Source organism: Lissotriton vulgaris, chromosome 1_2 (genome assembly GCF_964263255.1).
Source record: "Lissotriton vulgaris chromosome 1_2, aLisVul1.2, whole genome shotgun sequence".
Taxonomy (NCBI): Eukaryota; Metazoa; Chordata; class Amphibia; order Caudata; family Salamandridae; genus Lissotriton; species Lissotriton vulgaris.
This window is the reverse complement of record NC_141686.1, coordinates 155,960,958-155,978,571: the sequence shown is the minus strand read 5'-3', so window position 1 is coordinate 155,978,571 and position 17,614 is coordinate 155,960,958. Positions and strand designations below refer to the sequence as shown.

At 43.7% G+C, this 17,614-nt stretch overlaps 1 protein-coding gene across 3 annotated transcripts in view; it reads right to left on the bottom strand.

Annotated features, from left to right (window-relative positions):
• Positions 1-17,614, bottom strand: part of LARGE1 (LARGE xylosyl- and glucuronyltransferase 1) — a 1,180,278-nt gene that overhangs the window by 483,793 nt on the left and 678,871 nt on the right. For all 3 annotated transcript variants that reach the window (XM_086953009.1, XM_086953010.1, XM_086953008.1), the window contains exon 6: positions 7,232-7,403. In XM_086953009.1, the coding sequence (XP_086809135.1) occupies positions 7,232-7,403 (172 nt within the window). The remainder of the gene's footprint in view (positions 1-7,231; positions 7,404-17,614) is intronic.

The following is a 17,614-nucleotide window of genomic DNA, read 5'->3' as shown; positions in this document are numbered from 1 at the left end:
CCGACACAACATAAGGATACAAATGTTTTGCAATGCATGCATCACTTGTCAATATCTCCTTACGTCTGATTTAAAACAGGCACTGACATCACAGGAAAAGACTAAACTTCATGTTGAATTGGGAACTTCAGGCAGTAACCTCTAGACATATTGGCATTCTGGAAAGAGCCATTCATAAGGTTAGGCCATACCTCTTTCTTCCAACTAGACACTAGAAGAACCCCCAAGTTTGACATTTCTCCTCCGATGCAAGGTTTTGAGCTCCAACTCCTTTCCCTCCCTGCCGATGCTGTGTGCCAGTCTGCTCCCCAGGCAACACCATCGCCAAGGATGACAAGCTGTGCACATAGTCGTGAGACACGCTGCCCGACAGTGAGGTAAGTGCAATGTCTTCACCCAACAATTGCTGTCTCGGGTAAGGTCTAGGTGTTGATATAGCAGGTGCCCACATCCAGTGCTGATGATACTCAACACAGCGCAACCTCACTTGACCTCTGAAGATTTAAAATTGAAAAGTACAGCCAAGCATAGAAGAGACAGGACCAAAAAAGAAAACCATAAGTATATGAGACAAGTAAAAAGGGGGAGAGCAGGCACATTTCCCAAATAAACTAAAGACTAAAACCTCAACAAAATCCCTACAGACTCAAATTCTAGCTGTAAAATGTTGATGCTGGGTTTTTGATCAATGTATTATTAAACAGCTGTTCTTACTCAGTAAATTCCACCCGGACCTCAAAATGTATTCATTATGCAGATTATGAAGAAATAATGCATGACAGGCCCCATGCAGCCAGGACTAGTGATATTTTGTAAACTTCCTCTTTTCAAATGAAAATTCACTAAGATGCCCTAGGACTTTTTTTTATGTTCTTGATCTGTGGCTTTGAGATCCATTTCAAACAATGTCACAACTGGGTCACCTATAACAATTATTAACCAACCTGAAGAGGTAACAATGTGCCTTTTTTCTAGTTCTGTTGGGTTTATTTGCAACTTTTAGGAATATGAAATGTTATTTTGTGTAACATACACAATGTACTGATTCTCTCAGCAAATCATTTCCTGATTTTAACCAGTCTTCCACAGGAAAATCGTGTGAAAGTTTGCATCATGAAGAATTGGGAAAATGTACTACAATGCTCAATTTACAAATCACATACTATTAAGCTCTTGTTAAGGACATTTTAAACAGGTTTATTTTAGAACCACTTCCCCAATGTTTGCTGCAGAAAATAAGCCAGTCTGTCTCAATGTCATCCAGGAGCATACATGGTGAACCCCCTTTCAGAGGACACCATTTCAAGGTCATTCTTTTGGTCCTTCTGTTATCTGATATGTGGATACACTGCAGGTCTGGACAGTGGTGACCTCTTTCCTGCTTTGAAGATTGGTACCTTTCACCTCCATTGTTATCTGCTTTGCTAATACTTATCTTGAGATTTTAGGATCACTACAACGTTTGTGGCTACTAGTAGTTCAGGCTCTTGTGGCATGGATGCTGTCAGCATAAAAATTAGCTCTAAGGCAAGTCACATTTCTGGGCATAGCATAGAAGTGGGCAGAAAAAGGATATAGCATTCTAGACAAGAAGCCAAAAAAGTGAAAAAATAGTTCCTCCTTCTGCCAGATATCAATCCTGGCTGTTGTGGTGATCAACTAACCCTTTGATGGAGCCTCGTTTTGATTGGGGCTCCCAGTTTTAGATTTACTGCAATACCCATTTCACTTTCTACTGCACAGAGTCGTTCGAAGTAAGGGCCGGTCACAACATTGAAGGATATCGCATCCTCCTTGTGCCAAGTTCATTATGGTCTAATGCACTTGTATAAAGGTGGACGGGATGTCCGACACATTTGTGACAGAGTACCAGTCCGCCAATCTCTAAATCAGGCTCTACGTCTTAAATCGTATTGTCACCCTATAAGATTACCATAATAACAGTGAATCTACGTAAAACAGGTACTTGAGAATTTTACTGCTTCCAACTAAATTTCTGAACACTGAAACATTTACAATCTCTAAAGGTTAAAAGTTGATCTGAAATTTAAGTACCATCACTGGAGGAGAAGGACATTTTCAGATATCACGAATAAAATATAGCATAAGATCAATCATGTTAAGCGCCTCAACGAGCATCAGTTCAGTCCCAGGGAATGTCTTGCTTTAAGTGATGAAGTGACGCCACACAACCAGGTTATTTGGAATTAGATTCCACAAGGTCCAAGAGGTATTCCAAAGATGATAGGGTGTTTATTGATCCCTAGAACCTGCTTCTTCGGCCTGGTATCTGCTCGCATCGATCAGCGGTTGAGGTAATGCAAGAATGTGGTCATTTTAAGGATCACAAGCTCCTCGATGTCAAAATGGTCTGGGTAGCCGAATACAGAAAATATTTAACAGGAAGGAATGAGATTAACAAGAAGTGCTTCTAAACTGCAGCCAAATATCCTGTGGACCTTATGCGGGTAACCAGCAGAAAAGTAAATGCTACAGTTCAATTAGGCTAATTGGCCCACTACAAACGCGTCACACTGGACCTTATGACAATTTGTAACTTGGACGTGTTTGGATATTTGAGGTAACACAAATCTGACCTTTTAGGGCACGGCCCCTCTATCTGGAAGCCATTGAACATAGACAGGATTGTGCTTCATAACGCAGTGCTCTGGCTGTGACAGAGCGCAAGCCGTTCCTCGGACTGTAATGCCAACGAAGAGGTCCTCTTCGGTTTCTAAGCAAAAATTGATTGGTTAAAGGAAACTCAAATAGAATTCGTACCTTATTTGTGGACTTTCTTAGAACTACACACCTACATGCAAAGTATTAAAAAAATTCAAGGGTATAAACTAGGAACACATGAAAATCATACAATAAAAATTACACCTTTTTGTCTGTTGCCTTCATCCTGATGTCTGTTTGAAGACAACAAACAATCAGCAAGACATGGAGCAGCTGCTAATCTTACTCCAGCCGCCCCTTTGGCGGCGTAAAACACACAGCCAGTCCTTTTTATTGTACCGGGAAATGGATGTAGACTGAAATGCACATCCAGGATGCCCTACAGTATGGCACTGCATCAGCAGCTCCATTCTGCATGTAAACAGCCCTCATGCGGAGAACATCGACGAGTCGCAGCCGGATATGCTGGCAGAGATCCTCTGTGTACCCTGGTTTGGTACACTTAGTCTGGTATTTGTCATTGTTAATGAAGGCTCTCCCTCCTCTGATTTCTGTGTACCTGCCTGTTCAATGGAAATTTTCCAGTAATTCCCTCTACTTAAAACAAGCACTGGCAAACCCAATAGATCTCACCTTTGAAACTTATTGTCTTTGCCAATGCCCTTTGTTTATGCTGCATATCATCAACGGTACAGCATGAACACAAGTAAAAAAGAGTTGAGACGATGCAGCTGTGTCAAAATGTTGCCGCATATACATGCTTCACGACGTATATGTGTGACACGTGTTATTTACGGATCTGAGATGGTATAAAGCGAGAGACAGCAATACGGAGTATGGGGGTTCGGAAAGAAGCACATCGGTGGGAGGAAGCGAGCGACACAGGGATGATGTGGGAGGGAAGCAAACAGATGAGAGAGAACAGCACAGAGCTGAGATGGAGAAGCTCACAAAAGAGACAACTGGAAAACACATGCACTCTTGGAGGGCTTAAGCAAGAGAGGAGTGGAAGGACAGAATACAAGAGGCAATGCTTTAGGCAGGGTACATACACATCCTTGGCATGGCAAGCCATAAGATAAGAAAGTAATTGCAAGTGACAATAAAGTCGACCAAGGGTAAGCAATGGGCTGCTTTAAGGCTACTGAAAGTTCTTGATAAGCTGATAATGTGTTGTAATTAACCATACAGCTACACCGTCTAGCAAGCTCGACCTAATGAACATCCTGCATCTGCTTTTCTGGCTGAGTGGGGGAGGAGGTGACAAATACACCTCAACTCGTTCATTGACTCACTTGTCCAATCAGGCTCTGCTTATCAGACACCCTGCACTTCGTTTCATTCTGTTACTCAAAGTTTCAAAGTGGGGAGTATATCATTCAATTTTGTATACATACATATATATATATATATTTATATATGAACATCATGCTTCTGTAATAAGGATGGCATTATTGCCAGTATTGCTAAACCATGCACAATGCACTTTGGGAGAAGTAGTTTATGACTGCAGTCACGTGGTGCACCAAATTAAATAACGCTCGAGCGCACCTGGGCGCTCATGTTCCACTTTGTGAGCAAGGCAGGAGCCGAAACGTTAAACGGAACAGGCGCTTTTAAAACTTTGGAAATAAAGCCATTGCAACTGTATTGGGCCTCACCTTGTTCGTTTTTTGCCAGGAAGGTGTTGATGGCCGGCCCTGTACCCATTTTGTGAGGCCACCCTGAAGGGCCAGAAGCTCCAGTAACAGGGGAACGCTTGCTGTTTCCATGGGAGAATATATATATATATATATATATATATATATATATATATATATATATATAATATATACATATATATATTTATATATACTACTACAAATTAGAATAAAAAACGTTATTAAAAAAATTTACAGTAATAAAAAAAGTAGTCCCTCCGAAGTAGCGCCGGCCGTGACGTGCGTGCTCTCGTCTGGAGCGCGAGGAGGAGCGGCATCCAGGAGCGCGACGAGGAGCGGCAGGCATGGCGCGGGGGAGGAGCGGTGACATGAGGAGCAGCGGACAGGCCAGCGGCGGTGCCAGCGGCGGTGCAAGCAGCGGACAGGCTGGAGGAGCGGCGGCTGAGGTAAGGGAGCGGCAGACATGGCGCGGGAGAGGAGCGGTGACGTGAGGAGCAGCGGACAGGCCAGCGGCGGTGCGAGCAGCGGACAGGCGGGAGGAGCGGCAGCTGAGGTAATGGGACCCATGTCGGGGCAGGCGGGGGTCGGGGCAGGCGGGGGCCCGGGCTGCTGGACAATGTAGGGGCGGGCAGGGGGTGGGGAAGCCTGTTGCTCCCAGACAAGGTCGGGACGGGCTGCTAGTATATATATATATATATATATATATATACATACATACATGTATGTGATCAAGGCTCCTTGGAGCTGAAACATTATGGCGACTGGAATTGCACGAATATAATAATTGCATTCTGAAACTTTGGTCCGTGTCCGTACCTTTTGTGCTGAGGACGACGAGTGAAGCACAGGACCGACGGATTTAGCTATATATATATATATACAGAATTGAAAGAGATATACTCACCATTTTGAAACGTTGTCACACACAGACACACACAAGTGTAATAATAAATTTCAACAATGGTATAGTACGAAAGTAGCAACAAAAGAACAGTGGCAGAAACAGAATAACAAGCAGCTTTACAATTCTTCTTGTAAGAAATAGATCTATTGTATATCAATAGCACCTGCTTGACAATACAATGTTGTGTGTATATATATAATCCATTCATAAACCAGCATACAAAAAAACGAAAATACCAATGTTTTACGAAGTATCATTATAAATAGCTAATATTGACCACTGGAAATAAACATTACCAAGGTGTGTTAAAGCTGCCCTCAAAGCAGATCAATGCAAGGATTTCAGTTTTAGTAAAATATACAATAATCTATCCACCAAAAGGAAGTGCATCTTATTACACTCACACAGAAAAGCAATAAAAAGGCGTGCACGGATATCCCTCGAGGAGCTATGCAAAACAAACACCATCAGGCCATCCGGACACCTCATAAATCGAATTTAACAGGTGGCCAGCAAGACAATCAATATTGTTCTGGACACTCTCCATCAGGAGCATTAGTCAAGCTCCACCAGGAGCTGCTGATGTGCAACACACGCGTGCTGTCTGCATTGCAATGTATATGCATAGGACACTCGGTTTACGTGGAGGCAGGTGCAGCATTACACCAGTGAGGCTGTATTAGTTCCGTGCAGATGTGCAGTGCATTAGCACGGATGTGTGTGTGTGTGAATGTATCTAGATAGATAGATAGATAGATAGATAGATAGATAGATAGATAGATAGATAGATAGATAGATAGATAGATAGATAGATAGATAGATAGATAGATATACTGCACAACAGGAACATCTATTAAGCAATAGGAATATGATCCATACTGTAACACAGATGTGCAGGTTATTAGCTTAGATTTACAGTACATGTGCACTACGTTATGGAAGGTCTATAGTGCAGTGTAGGGCAATAGAGTGGGTCTGTATGAACAACATACAGATTGAAAACATTGTTCCAGGTGTATAGCGCATATCTGAGCATGGAGGTAGCAAATGGCCTTTGTATGCAGTTTGTATGTGCAGCGTATTGTTAAAGCTCTAGAGCATGCAAAGTGGGAGATTATCCAGGGTCTATCCTTTCAGCGACACAATCTAGTCTACACTCCTATCTTAAGATCAAGGACATCCATTCCTGGATTAACACATTGGTGAGAACTCATCTTCAAGGCACTGCTATACACTGCAAGAGGACTCCAGATGTTGAAAAGGATCCGAAACTTGGATAGGCATCCTTAGGCGCATTATAAAAACACCCCTTCTTGGTAGGACCCCATATAGTGATTGAAGAGTGCTTCACCGTCAACAGTTCTGAGCTGAAGACCGGTGAACTCCGTAGAGTGGGTATTTAAATCTAGATAATCCTGTGAGGTGGAGGCCTACAAGTTCAGATCCATCAAATGTTAACATGTTGGCATGTTTAACGCCGGCATGTTAAGCGTGTTGCCTTACATTACAAAATCTTGGGACCCTAGCATGGCCGGACTGGCCATACTGGGCTTCGGCCGTTTCACTAGGAGGCTGGAAGGATGGGGGCCAGTTTTGTAGCGGTGAGGGGTAATTTTGCTACTGGGGGGCGGTTTCGCAGCTCTGCTGCATTATCATTCCCCATAGACGAATGCGACAGTAGTGCTTAAAAATTGCACACCCTGGTCCGACAAAATTGCCAGGGCTGCTTTGGGTTCCCAGTCCGGCCCTGGCATCATAACGTCATCAAAGTCCAGAAAAGCCCAGTCCTGAAGCACAACATCTATTCAATAAACTTATCCATAGATGTTCTTGTGCCATGCTTAAGAACATTGGTCTAACACAACCGGTTTGTGACATGTGACAACTGTTTTCGTATTAAATACGATTTCATGATGGGGCAGCGTTTACTTCATGTTTAGAGTACTAGACGGTGAAGAACCTGTGCACTGGATCAACAACGTACCTTTGAACTTGTGGAAGACCGCCCAGAGTTCTGCGATATCAGTGGCAAATGTGATGTCGGTGTCGAGGACGATGACTCGCTCTAGGTTGGACGGTAAGGTCTTGGTCAGCACAAGCTTCATCAGTCCGTAGATTCCAGAGTAGTGTTTGTTGGGGATCCAAGACACTTCGGTCTAAGGAGTCAAAGAGAAGAGGAGCGTCAAGTAAAAGACGAGCACTGGGCTATGAAGTGAAAGAGGACAGGGGAAGAGGAAAGAAAGTGAGTGGTAATTTGTCCATAGAGAGTGGAGACAAAGAATGCAAAGGAAATAAGTGGGCAGTGCAGAAAATTCAACTTATACTATTCAATGAGAGTTCAATGTGCCGATCGAGCACTAAAGTATACATCTCTAGTATGCCCACCTGTTAGTCTCACATGACTGTCTTTCCTGGGTACCAGTAATGCCCACCATCCTTCTCTGGGGCTGTGCAATGGATAAAGTGCCTATCTAGGAATGAGCAATGTCTGCCACCTTCTGTACAAATTTATCCTGCATAACTTACCTGCTACTTAGCATGTCAAGTGGCATATGCCTACGAAAAATTACATTACGTAGCATGCGTGCCAGCACCTAAAGCCAGATCGTTTGACTGCTGGTTTATGTATCAGCTATCTTTCATTCATTTGAAATTGTGGCAGGTATGATTGTTGTTCTTCAATACTTTACTTCTGTGGTATCTCTCTCCGGATGTGCAAATGTTACAGAACTAACAGCACTGAACTGATGCAGGTAAAACAGATGTGTGTGGTGGAGCAGAGACATGGAAGTCCGCTCTTTCAGTGGTGGAAGAGGTGTGGCGCAGCACCCAAGGTGCCCGATTCCTGACTATGGGGTTCACAGTTCGATCCCCGGAGCCGGCGGCAGGTTTGCCCAGCACCATGTGACTCTGGGCAATAGCTCGCTTAATCTTCCCGAGGGCCCCCAGTACCGGTACACCACTTCGGAGGTAGCTGTGCACTTTACAAATACTGGTATTTCATTTAATTTCATTTCAGTGGTGTAGCTAGTCTGTGCTCCTCTGCAGATTCTGCACCCACCCCCTTTAATGACATCATCAGGCTCATTTAAGAGCCCCTGGACACCACAACATACCTTGCTATTCGAAGATCATTGAGCCCCACCAATATTTTTCTACAATGCCAGTTCTGTAGTTTTTTGGTGAACCATCTCAAAGCCATCATCAGTAGAGAAAGAGGAGCAAGGTGGCAGTGGTGACTGACTGTGGCAAGTGGGCCATGTTCCAATGCTGTTGCAGAGATTCTGCTCTAGAACAGAACTATGCTTGGGACCATAGAACATCGGCAGGTAGGGACTGAGTCACCATAACACCTCAGACTCTATGAACCAGAATCCGGCTAGCTCTAGTGCTTCACTTGCCCTCCTAAACTTACCAGAGAGACAAGTGAATTGGCACCTCAGAACACAGCACTCACTCATGGATCGCGGTAACAGGCACACCCTTTCGCTCTCTCACTCGTACTTGTCCACAATAAAATAAGCAAGAGAAACAGAAGAAGTTTAAAATATTTTTTTAACTGACATGCTCTAAAATGCAATATTTATGCTACTCTTAGAAAACAAATGCATATCAAAAATATTGATAGCAAGGCTTACAAACCGTATACCATAAAAAGCCCTGGCATGTTGTAAGACAGATAGCCTTAAACCCCCCTCCCTTCCTAATGAAGCGAAATTACTTTTTATCACAGATTTCTGGGATTATTGGCAGACCCCATACCTTATCATACATAGATGGACGTTCTACATCTCAGCTGATGCAGCAATCTTGTCTCAAGACCGTCGTTCTCAGAGTGTGTTTTTTTAACACCTGCCTTCATTTATATGACAAGACATGGTTTCTCATTAACAGCAGCGCACACTCATATTATGTCTGGGTACTACTAGTACCTGACCAGAGAAAATATTAGGGGGCCCTGTTGTTTGACCAGGAAAACATAGGTTCTGTGTGAAAATACAGTGTGACACAAAAGCAAATGTGCTTATATAGTTACATGTGAAAAGAAAAAGAGGCCTACAATGTGTAGAATTGGGCTAACATAGGCAAAACGACAATGCGCCATGCAGGAAACACACAAAAGTACTGGATCTGTGCATGGGTGGGTACGTGCTGCGGCATGGGCCCTACAGCTGGTCTGAAGCTTTCGGCGTTACTAGCTTCCATGGAAGTAGTGTAGTGGGAGTGGTCAGTCTTACAGTGCACTGCCGAGCAACGTGAAGGCAGAGTGGTGACATTAAATAAGGCAGTAAAAGGCTACTGACGGGCCCTGTAATTCTCCCTACTACTCCCTCCCATGAACGCCCCCGCAGATGGGTCTCCTCTAACAACCACTTCAATAGTCTGCCACGGTGTAGCTCAATTAATCACAGCAACAAACAATATTGAACTGATAAATCAAAGTAGTGAAGCTTCCTACCTCTTAATTACAAGGGTGTCCCAGGAGTGGGAGGGCAAGAGACGTGGAAAGAAAGCAATATACAAGCTGTATGCTAATTCAGACAAGAAGCGGACAGAAAAAAAATGCCCCTCACCGTATGCAATCTCACATTGCACGCAAAACCTAAAGTGGACGAAAAGACAAAGATCTGCCAGCCCACAACTAAGTTCAAAGGTCCTGTGAAAGGTGGAACCTAGTCTAGTCTAAAGTACACCTAAGCTCCTAAAACAAGATAATGAAAGTCTAAAAGCACATCCGCTGGGGGCGCGCCTAGATGCATGGTCGCCATTTTGAAATGTCTTTGGAAGCAGTGAAGCTGTATTGTGTCACGGTTCCAATAAGGACTATTACTAATCCGTTCCTGGAGCTGAACGCACCAACCTCCTCAAGGAGCCTTAATTTATAAAGCACAACAATCCACCCCTCATCCCCCCATCTGGTTATCCGCCCAGCCATCTTTGTGAGAGTCGGAAAGTAACGGCTCCTACTTCAGGCACCTTATGGTCGCCAGACGTCTATCCAGAGAACCCTCCGCTACTCTATCTCATCCCTTGCTCATGGAGCCATTTTGTTATATTTATAAACTACTCACACAGCTATTTTTTTTATTAATATCCATATATGCAAAATGCACGTGATCCAACGGGGTTAAGAGGAAGTCGCCAGAAAGTAATTAAACTGAAATCAAAATAATGAGCGGTGCTCAAGAGCCTTTTATTCAATTAAATAATTAAAATCCAGCAGAAGATGCTGCAAGGATTCAAAATATAAGTGGCTTCAAGAGGATATGGCATGCTCCTGCGCCCTATAGGTAGCAGATACATTCTAAATAATTTCTTCGTACAGCTGAAGTCGAGCCCAATTATCACGACAGACAGGAAGAGAACAAAACTCCAACTCGGATTCTGAGACAGGAACAACAGTACGAGATCATTACTTGAAACCAGAGCCCCACAACAACCTACCAAGTGCCTGCTAGCTGCCACTATTAACCTTATAAAGGGATACACCCCAGGGTCATTTGTGTCCACTTAGTGGGAGATATTTGTGCAGCACACTGGATACTAGATGGGCATAGTTAATCAGAGGCCTATTACAAACATTCAACTCCCAAGACAACCGTAGAAAGCAAATGTAGAAATACAAAAGGCCACAAACTGAAATGAATAATATTTCATTTTGAGTTGAGCTAAAAATATTAGGTGCAAATCCTAAGACATTGCAAAAAAATCTACTTTGTTAAAATTAGGTCTGTGCGGAGTTCGAGGAGTTGTCAACCATTTTTTGTACCGGGTGTCTGTCCCGCGCTTGAAAATCAGCGTGAGCGGCATCATGCGTAGCTCAAGAGGATGCTGCTTTTTTTCTGCTGCTCGAGTGCATGTTCTACTCAATGGCAGCTTCCTCAATGCGAACGTAACGTTTCTCAGCGCGAGCGATAGTGGCCATCTGTGACCGCCTGCATTGAGAAATCTTTCCGGGAGGTTGCCTGGAGTAAGATTTTCCTCGCTCGGGCCCACCAACTTCATGTTTTTTAGAAGATAGCATGCTACGGCAAGTGTGAAAAACTCCACAAAGTCCGCGAGTGGAGAGGAATTTCCCACCAAGGCCTAGTTAAAATGCAGATCTGACTTTTTATAGTGTGTCGCTCCTGTTGCGTGTGTGGGTCTGCCACAGGAGAATCACTGTCCGCTAGTCATTGATGTGCTTCATTAATTAAGGGAGAGGTGTGGTGCAGCGGCCAAGGCGGTTGACTCCGGAGTTTGGGCCTCACAGTTCGATGCAAAACAACAGTTGATGGACAGAATGCAGAACAGTGTCATACATTCACCCCAGTACAGAGATCTGGGCCTAAATCCATCGTTTTTTTGCACTCCACACCATCCCAGTTCAGACATGGCTATATGCAAATCAGCCTTGACCCTGTGCCTCATGGGAACAGTCCAGCCCGAACTGCCAAGCCATGTCTTTCGATTCCCGGCACAGGCGGCAGCCCAGCCAAGCACCATGTGACTGTGAGCAATAGCTCACTTAATCTCCCCGATGGCCCCAGCACCTTGAGACCCTCAGGGATGATTAGTTTAGGCTTTACAAATACGAGTTACTATTATTAATAATCATGATGATGAAGCAAATGTTGTTGTTGTCTTGGTATTATAGAAATAGCACTGCAGTTGTAATTGTAGTATCAAAGTTGTAAATTTGACTTGCACTTGAAGTGCTCTAGTAAAGCAGAGAATGTTAGCTTTGTTGGTGATAACGTTGAGGTGTTGTTATTGTAATGCTAGAGTTGAAGTGCAGAGTTGGAATTCTGGAGTTGAAGTTGGTGGTGTAAGTGAGCTAGTTGAGTTGGTGCTTATAGAGTTGTGTGTGGTTCGAAGCTGTGCTGGAAGTGTGGAGATTGACTTATGGGTTTGGAGTTGATCTGAGAGTTGAACTGGAGTAGGAGATGTGGAACTGGTTTTATGCTTCTGCTGGAGAACTGAGTTTGTGCCAGAGATAGGTTTTGAGGATGGGAGCTTACTACTTCAGACAAACGTTGGAAGGCACTTCCATTTACATGGCCAAAGCCGCTTCAGGTTCAAAGACGAGGAAAGGCATAGACTGTGGGTTGAAATGGTTGGGAGGAAACTGAAATGCAAAGTTGTACGTTTAAATAGGAAGGATAAACGCTGATAGAGCGGTATTTGTGAAAACATACTGCCTGTTCCATTTTGAGATTTTGTAATGTATTAATTGTGTTATTTTTGTACTTCATAAGTGTGGTTCTTGGTTTATTTCTTCTAAGCCAAGAAAACAAGTACAGGTTGCTACTATGACCATTCTCTGCACACAAGTCTTCAGACCTTAATAGTTAACACACTTTTGCAGAACTATTTCACCTTTCTTCACAATGAGGCCTTTCCAGCAAGCACTGTCCACAACTACACCACCATTGTCCTCTAAGGGACTTACCAGCTATTGTTAAGTATTATTCAACCGGAATAATAATTTTTGGGAACCAACCAGCTTCGCGCAATTTCAACACTTTTTGAGTTGCATGAATAAACTGCAAGCGTGCACTCAGCACGTACAACACAATTCGATACACCAGATATAGACGCGAACTTTGTAGAAATATGCTACCCTGGAGCATACTCCAGGTGCCAACATTAAACCATCTAAGACACAATACTTCCCCATTGCTCAGACTAAATTTGGATCTTACCAACAAATTATCTGCATTGCCCTCCCTCCTGAGATCTTACACGTTTGTGCTTCTCTCAAACTTACCAGAAATATTGCAATCTTATCAGAAACTCTGAAAGTTACGTATTTTACACGTTATCTGAAGTGACTAGGGCATCGTCTACAATACTGAATCCTATAAGACAGCACTATCTACGTCTGTTCCATCACTAGTCTCCAAGAACAATATACATGGGTTTAGAAGAAAATAGGTCTATACACTCAACTAAACCGTTGATCCCCCCACTGGAACATTTTATTGATATCAACTGGGATTTGAGCAGCCATCGCGTTGAACGTTATTATAGTCTACCAAGTCGAACATTACTAGCCGATGGTCGCTGCATAACATCAACACTACTATTTGAATAAGCACCGTGCTAGGTTTCGAAAGCACAGCTGCTCATCCAGATACCTGCAAAACTAGAGTCTTTATAGTAATACTTTTAATACTATGATTCACCACATTAGCCTAACCAGACACTATGTGCTTATGCCGAACTGCTCCATGCGTGGGGATCACACGCTGGTTCTCTGCAAAATATCACCTCGTACAGGGATTTGACACGTCAGCACTCACCACAAATTTGCCTTCATGTACACATACACCTCTTACTAACAAAACACTCTGCAGAAGTTTGCCAGCATTTCACATATTAAAACTTTATCAGCAAATTTTCTTCAAGTCATCCCTCTTTCCCAGCTTTTGGGTGCTGGATACCCCGCGGGTGATAGTTTGCGCTCTACAAATCTGAACTGATTGATTGATTGGGGAGCATTAGCTCGTGCTTGACACAATATTAAGCACATGCACTAACAAATGCCTCTCCACATGTTTTCAGTCTTATTAACACTGCATTTCTACATCACCACTGTACACAGCACTAACAGTTTACAAAAGTTATAAAAAATTTCTGACACAAACTTTTTTTTTGTTGCTAATATCCCCATAACTTCCTATAGATCATAAAGTCCTTAGCGGCAGGATTTTCACATGAAAAAACTGCTACTTAGGAAAGAAATAGCCAAAAGCCATCCAATTTCAAAGGTCTGAGGAGAAATGATTTAACAGGCAGTGATGAGAAAATGGCACCTCCATTTTCAGCGCTAACTATCAGTTAAAAGAAAATATTGCCAGCTTGTGGGGAAAAGAAAAAGTTATTTACCTTCACTAATGATATCCCTGGTGGAAACTATATCTTCCCGCGCATTCCTAAGCTTATGAATATCCTCCAGACGACAGAATGGATGTGGAATCTGTAACACCAGTAAAAGCTCTTCAGCGGTGTCATGCATCCGCTCTCTAAGGAAGTAACGAACATTGGAAAATATAAGGTACAAAACAGTGCACTAGCATGAGTACCAGGTATTTTTTCAGTGCACCAATCAGGTGTGCGGAGAGGGACCGATAGTGCATCAGAATCTGCGACAGTACGGCATACAATATCTTTGCATACCTTAAGGATCGAATTAATCCCACCATTAACTCACAGGGGTGGGAATGGTGGTGGCAAATCTGCTGGAAGACATACTGCCCAATAAAAGAAACTAAGTACTTCTGATGGACATTTATTACTACAGATCTCTCACCTTATGAATGAGTAACCAAGCAATAGCCTACAGGAAGTGGGCTTGAGTAGTGCCAATTATCCAAGCAAGTCACGCAATACAGTTCATGCAAAGTATCCATCAACGCAGTCTTGCCCCGTGAGATAATATCTGTAAGAAAAAGTATGTAAAGATGGCTGTGGCTGCTCAGCTGATGGTATCCATTGGAATGACTATGGTGAGAGTCTTGGAAGGTACCCTTGCCCTCACAGTGGGCGCTAATGCCAGTGTCTTTGTCGGTCATGGCATAGCAAATTCAATGGATAGTCACTGCCTTGTTCATGGTAGATCCGGTGAAGCCCAATAAAAACTGATCCTTCACTCTGTCCGGTTAGTTGCTGCCAATGTAGTAAAACATCGCACATTTACACCAGACCTGTGCACACATAAAATCAAAAACAGAGTATGTTCATAATCTACACATAAAAACAATGGTCGCTGTGAGTTTTCTTATTTCTTTTAATACAAAGACCAGCCAGCCGACACATGTTTCGTCAGAGAACAGTCAACTGTGACTCTTCGGGGCCCTAAACAGGTGATAATTCCAACCTGGTCGGGGTCTGGGATAACGCAGAAAACGTCTTCATTGAACTAGAGCGCTCATCTATCTAGGCCGTGTCTGGTGGCTCAGTGGACTAATGCATCCATTGTAGGAGCCTGTGTTTGACCTCATGGTCACAGGTTAAAATCCCGTCAGGTCCACTCAGCCTTTCATCCTTCTGAGGTCGATAATAATTGCCATTGACTTGGGTAAGATTAAACATCTGTTATTCGGCACAAAGATGCCCACGGATAAATATGCGCTTTACAAATACACGTTAAATTATGCTATCTGACATTGCCAACATCGCAAGCTGGAAGAAAAATGGAAGAGTGATGGACAGGTCTATGGAAAAGGCAGATACCGCTTTGGATAAGAACGAAGGCCAAGTGTGAAGATCAAGATTATCCGGGAAGAAGATCATGAACGGTGGTTAGAATAGGAGGGCCAGGAATTTACTGACCCAACAACCGCGTCATTGGCTCTAAAGATATTGTTTTCAGAGTCAAAAGCAACTGTGCATTAGTTCAAAATCGGGCTACCAAAAAGAATGTTAACACTCGATTGAAATCTTACTGAAGATCAATTAATGGAGTGGAGTAACAAGCAAAGGGTATGATTCAAAAGCAATCCACGTGTGATCACAAACAAATAAGGCTGATCAGAAAGATACTTGGAGCCAGAAAGGGAAGCCGATTAACCCTTTATGTAGTAGCCACTGCTGTACCTTGCTGTGTATCACATCAGAAAGACACTTCTCCAATGGGTTCAGAGCTTCAGACTCACACACACTTAAAAAACATGTTCCAGAGAACTGCTACAAATTAATTTTGTAGAGGTTTCCTACATCCGCAACCTCGGGCGGAATGCAAAGAGACACTAGAGGACACCACTCAATCTCCAAACATAGAGATGCAGCATTTGGGAGTTGTGATGAAGAGCCTGTATAGCTTCCTGTAAGAGTGACCACTGTGTGGGAGAGGAAGAGGGGGCAGGGTGCACAGTTCCAGCAGATTGACAGACAAGCCCTCCATATCCAGTTTGGGGCATTCAGGATCAGCAGTGCACGCGCCTCTTACACCCTCGGCACTGTCGATGGAAGCAGAACTTGCAGGAATGTGTGGAGCCGGCCCGGTGATAAGCAGAATGTGGAGGCACTCATGGTCATCCAAGGAGAGGAGACTCAGATCATCAGGTCTCAGCCTGATGATGCATGTGAGGGGTGGTTCTACTCCTATGAAAACCCCCCACTGCTCTGCCCCAGTCAAATCCTCTCCAGCAGAGTCCATGACTCCAGACTGCCATGTCAGTTGATGTAAAGGATCTCAGTGGTATTATCTGACTGAACATAAATGGCCCTCTCAGTTGATAGGGAGGAAGGTGTTCATATCAAGACAGTGGAGGCACTGCTGCGATATGGGTATAGATCTTAGGGCCAGCTGTGGAATGTCAGATAACATAATATAACGTGTATTTGTAAAGCGCATGTTTATCCGTGGGCATCTTGGTGCCGAATAACAGATGTTAATTCTTACTCAAATCAATGGCAATTATTTATTGACCTCAGAAGGATGAAAGGCTGAGTGGACCTGCCAGGATTTGAACCTGTGACCATGAGGTCAAACACAGGCTCCTACAATGGATGCATTAGTCCACTGAGCCACCAGACGCGGCCTAGAAAGATGAGCGCTCTAGTTCAATGAGGAATAATAGGATCTATGGTCTCCTATAACTATGGAGAAGTGTAGGGACGACCCACCTGGAGATTGGAGCCACACATCCACTTGTGCACTGAACCTCAAGCCACTGCCTCCCTACATACCAATGAAGAACTCTAATTCACCATCTGGCATCAGCACCAGCAGGATACATGAGGCCAGCGTGACTAACAGACACAGGACTTGCAGAACTAGGATCAATGTCCAAGCCAGAAACATTGGAATCTTATCCCAAATAGCTGCATCAACTGAGCAGGAGGAAAGGCCTTTCTGCAGGTCATATTTACCACCAGTTAACCTCTATGTGGGGGAGAGATGAGATTTCTGGATGCTGATCATAAAGCCCAAGTCATGGAGATGGGCCATGGTAAGGGTGTTGCGTGACCAGTTAAGGAGACCTTCACCGGCCAGCTGTCCAAGTACAGAAATACTTGGCTGCTAACCTTCACGGTGTTGCAAGTCCTCAGCCCAAACAGCAGAACTGACAGTACAGAGACCTTGCCTCAGGTACCACCTGTGAGCAGGCGGGATCCACAGATGAAAGTAGTCATCTCTTTGCGGCTAAGGCAAGCAGAACCTAGCTCAGAGATGGCATCTTAAACTTGTTCTACTGCATGAAATGGTTAAAGAGGCTGAAGTTCAGACCGGGTCTCAGACCCCCGCCTGGGTACCAAGGAGATAAGCAAGTAAACCTTTCGACCCTTTCCTCCATGGGTCTGTATGGACTATTTATTTAGTAAGGCAAGAACTTGCCTCCAAAATCGAGGTGTGTCTCAGAGAGGAAAGGAAGACAGT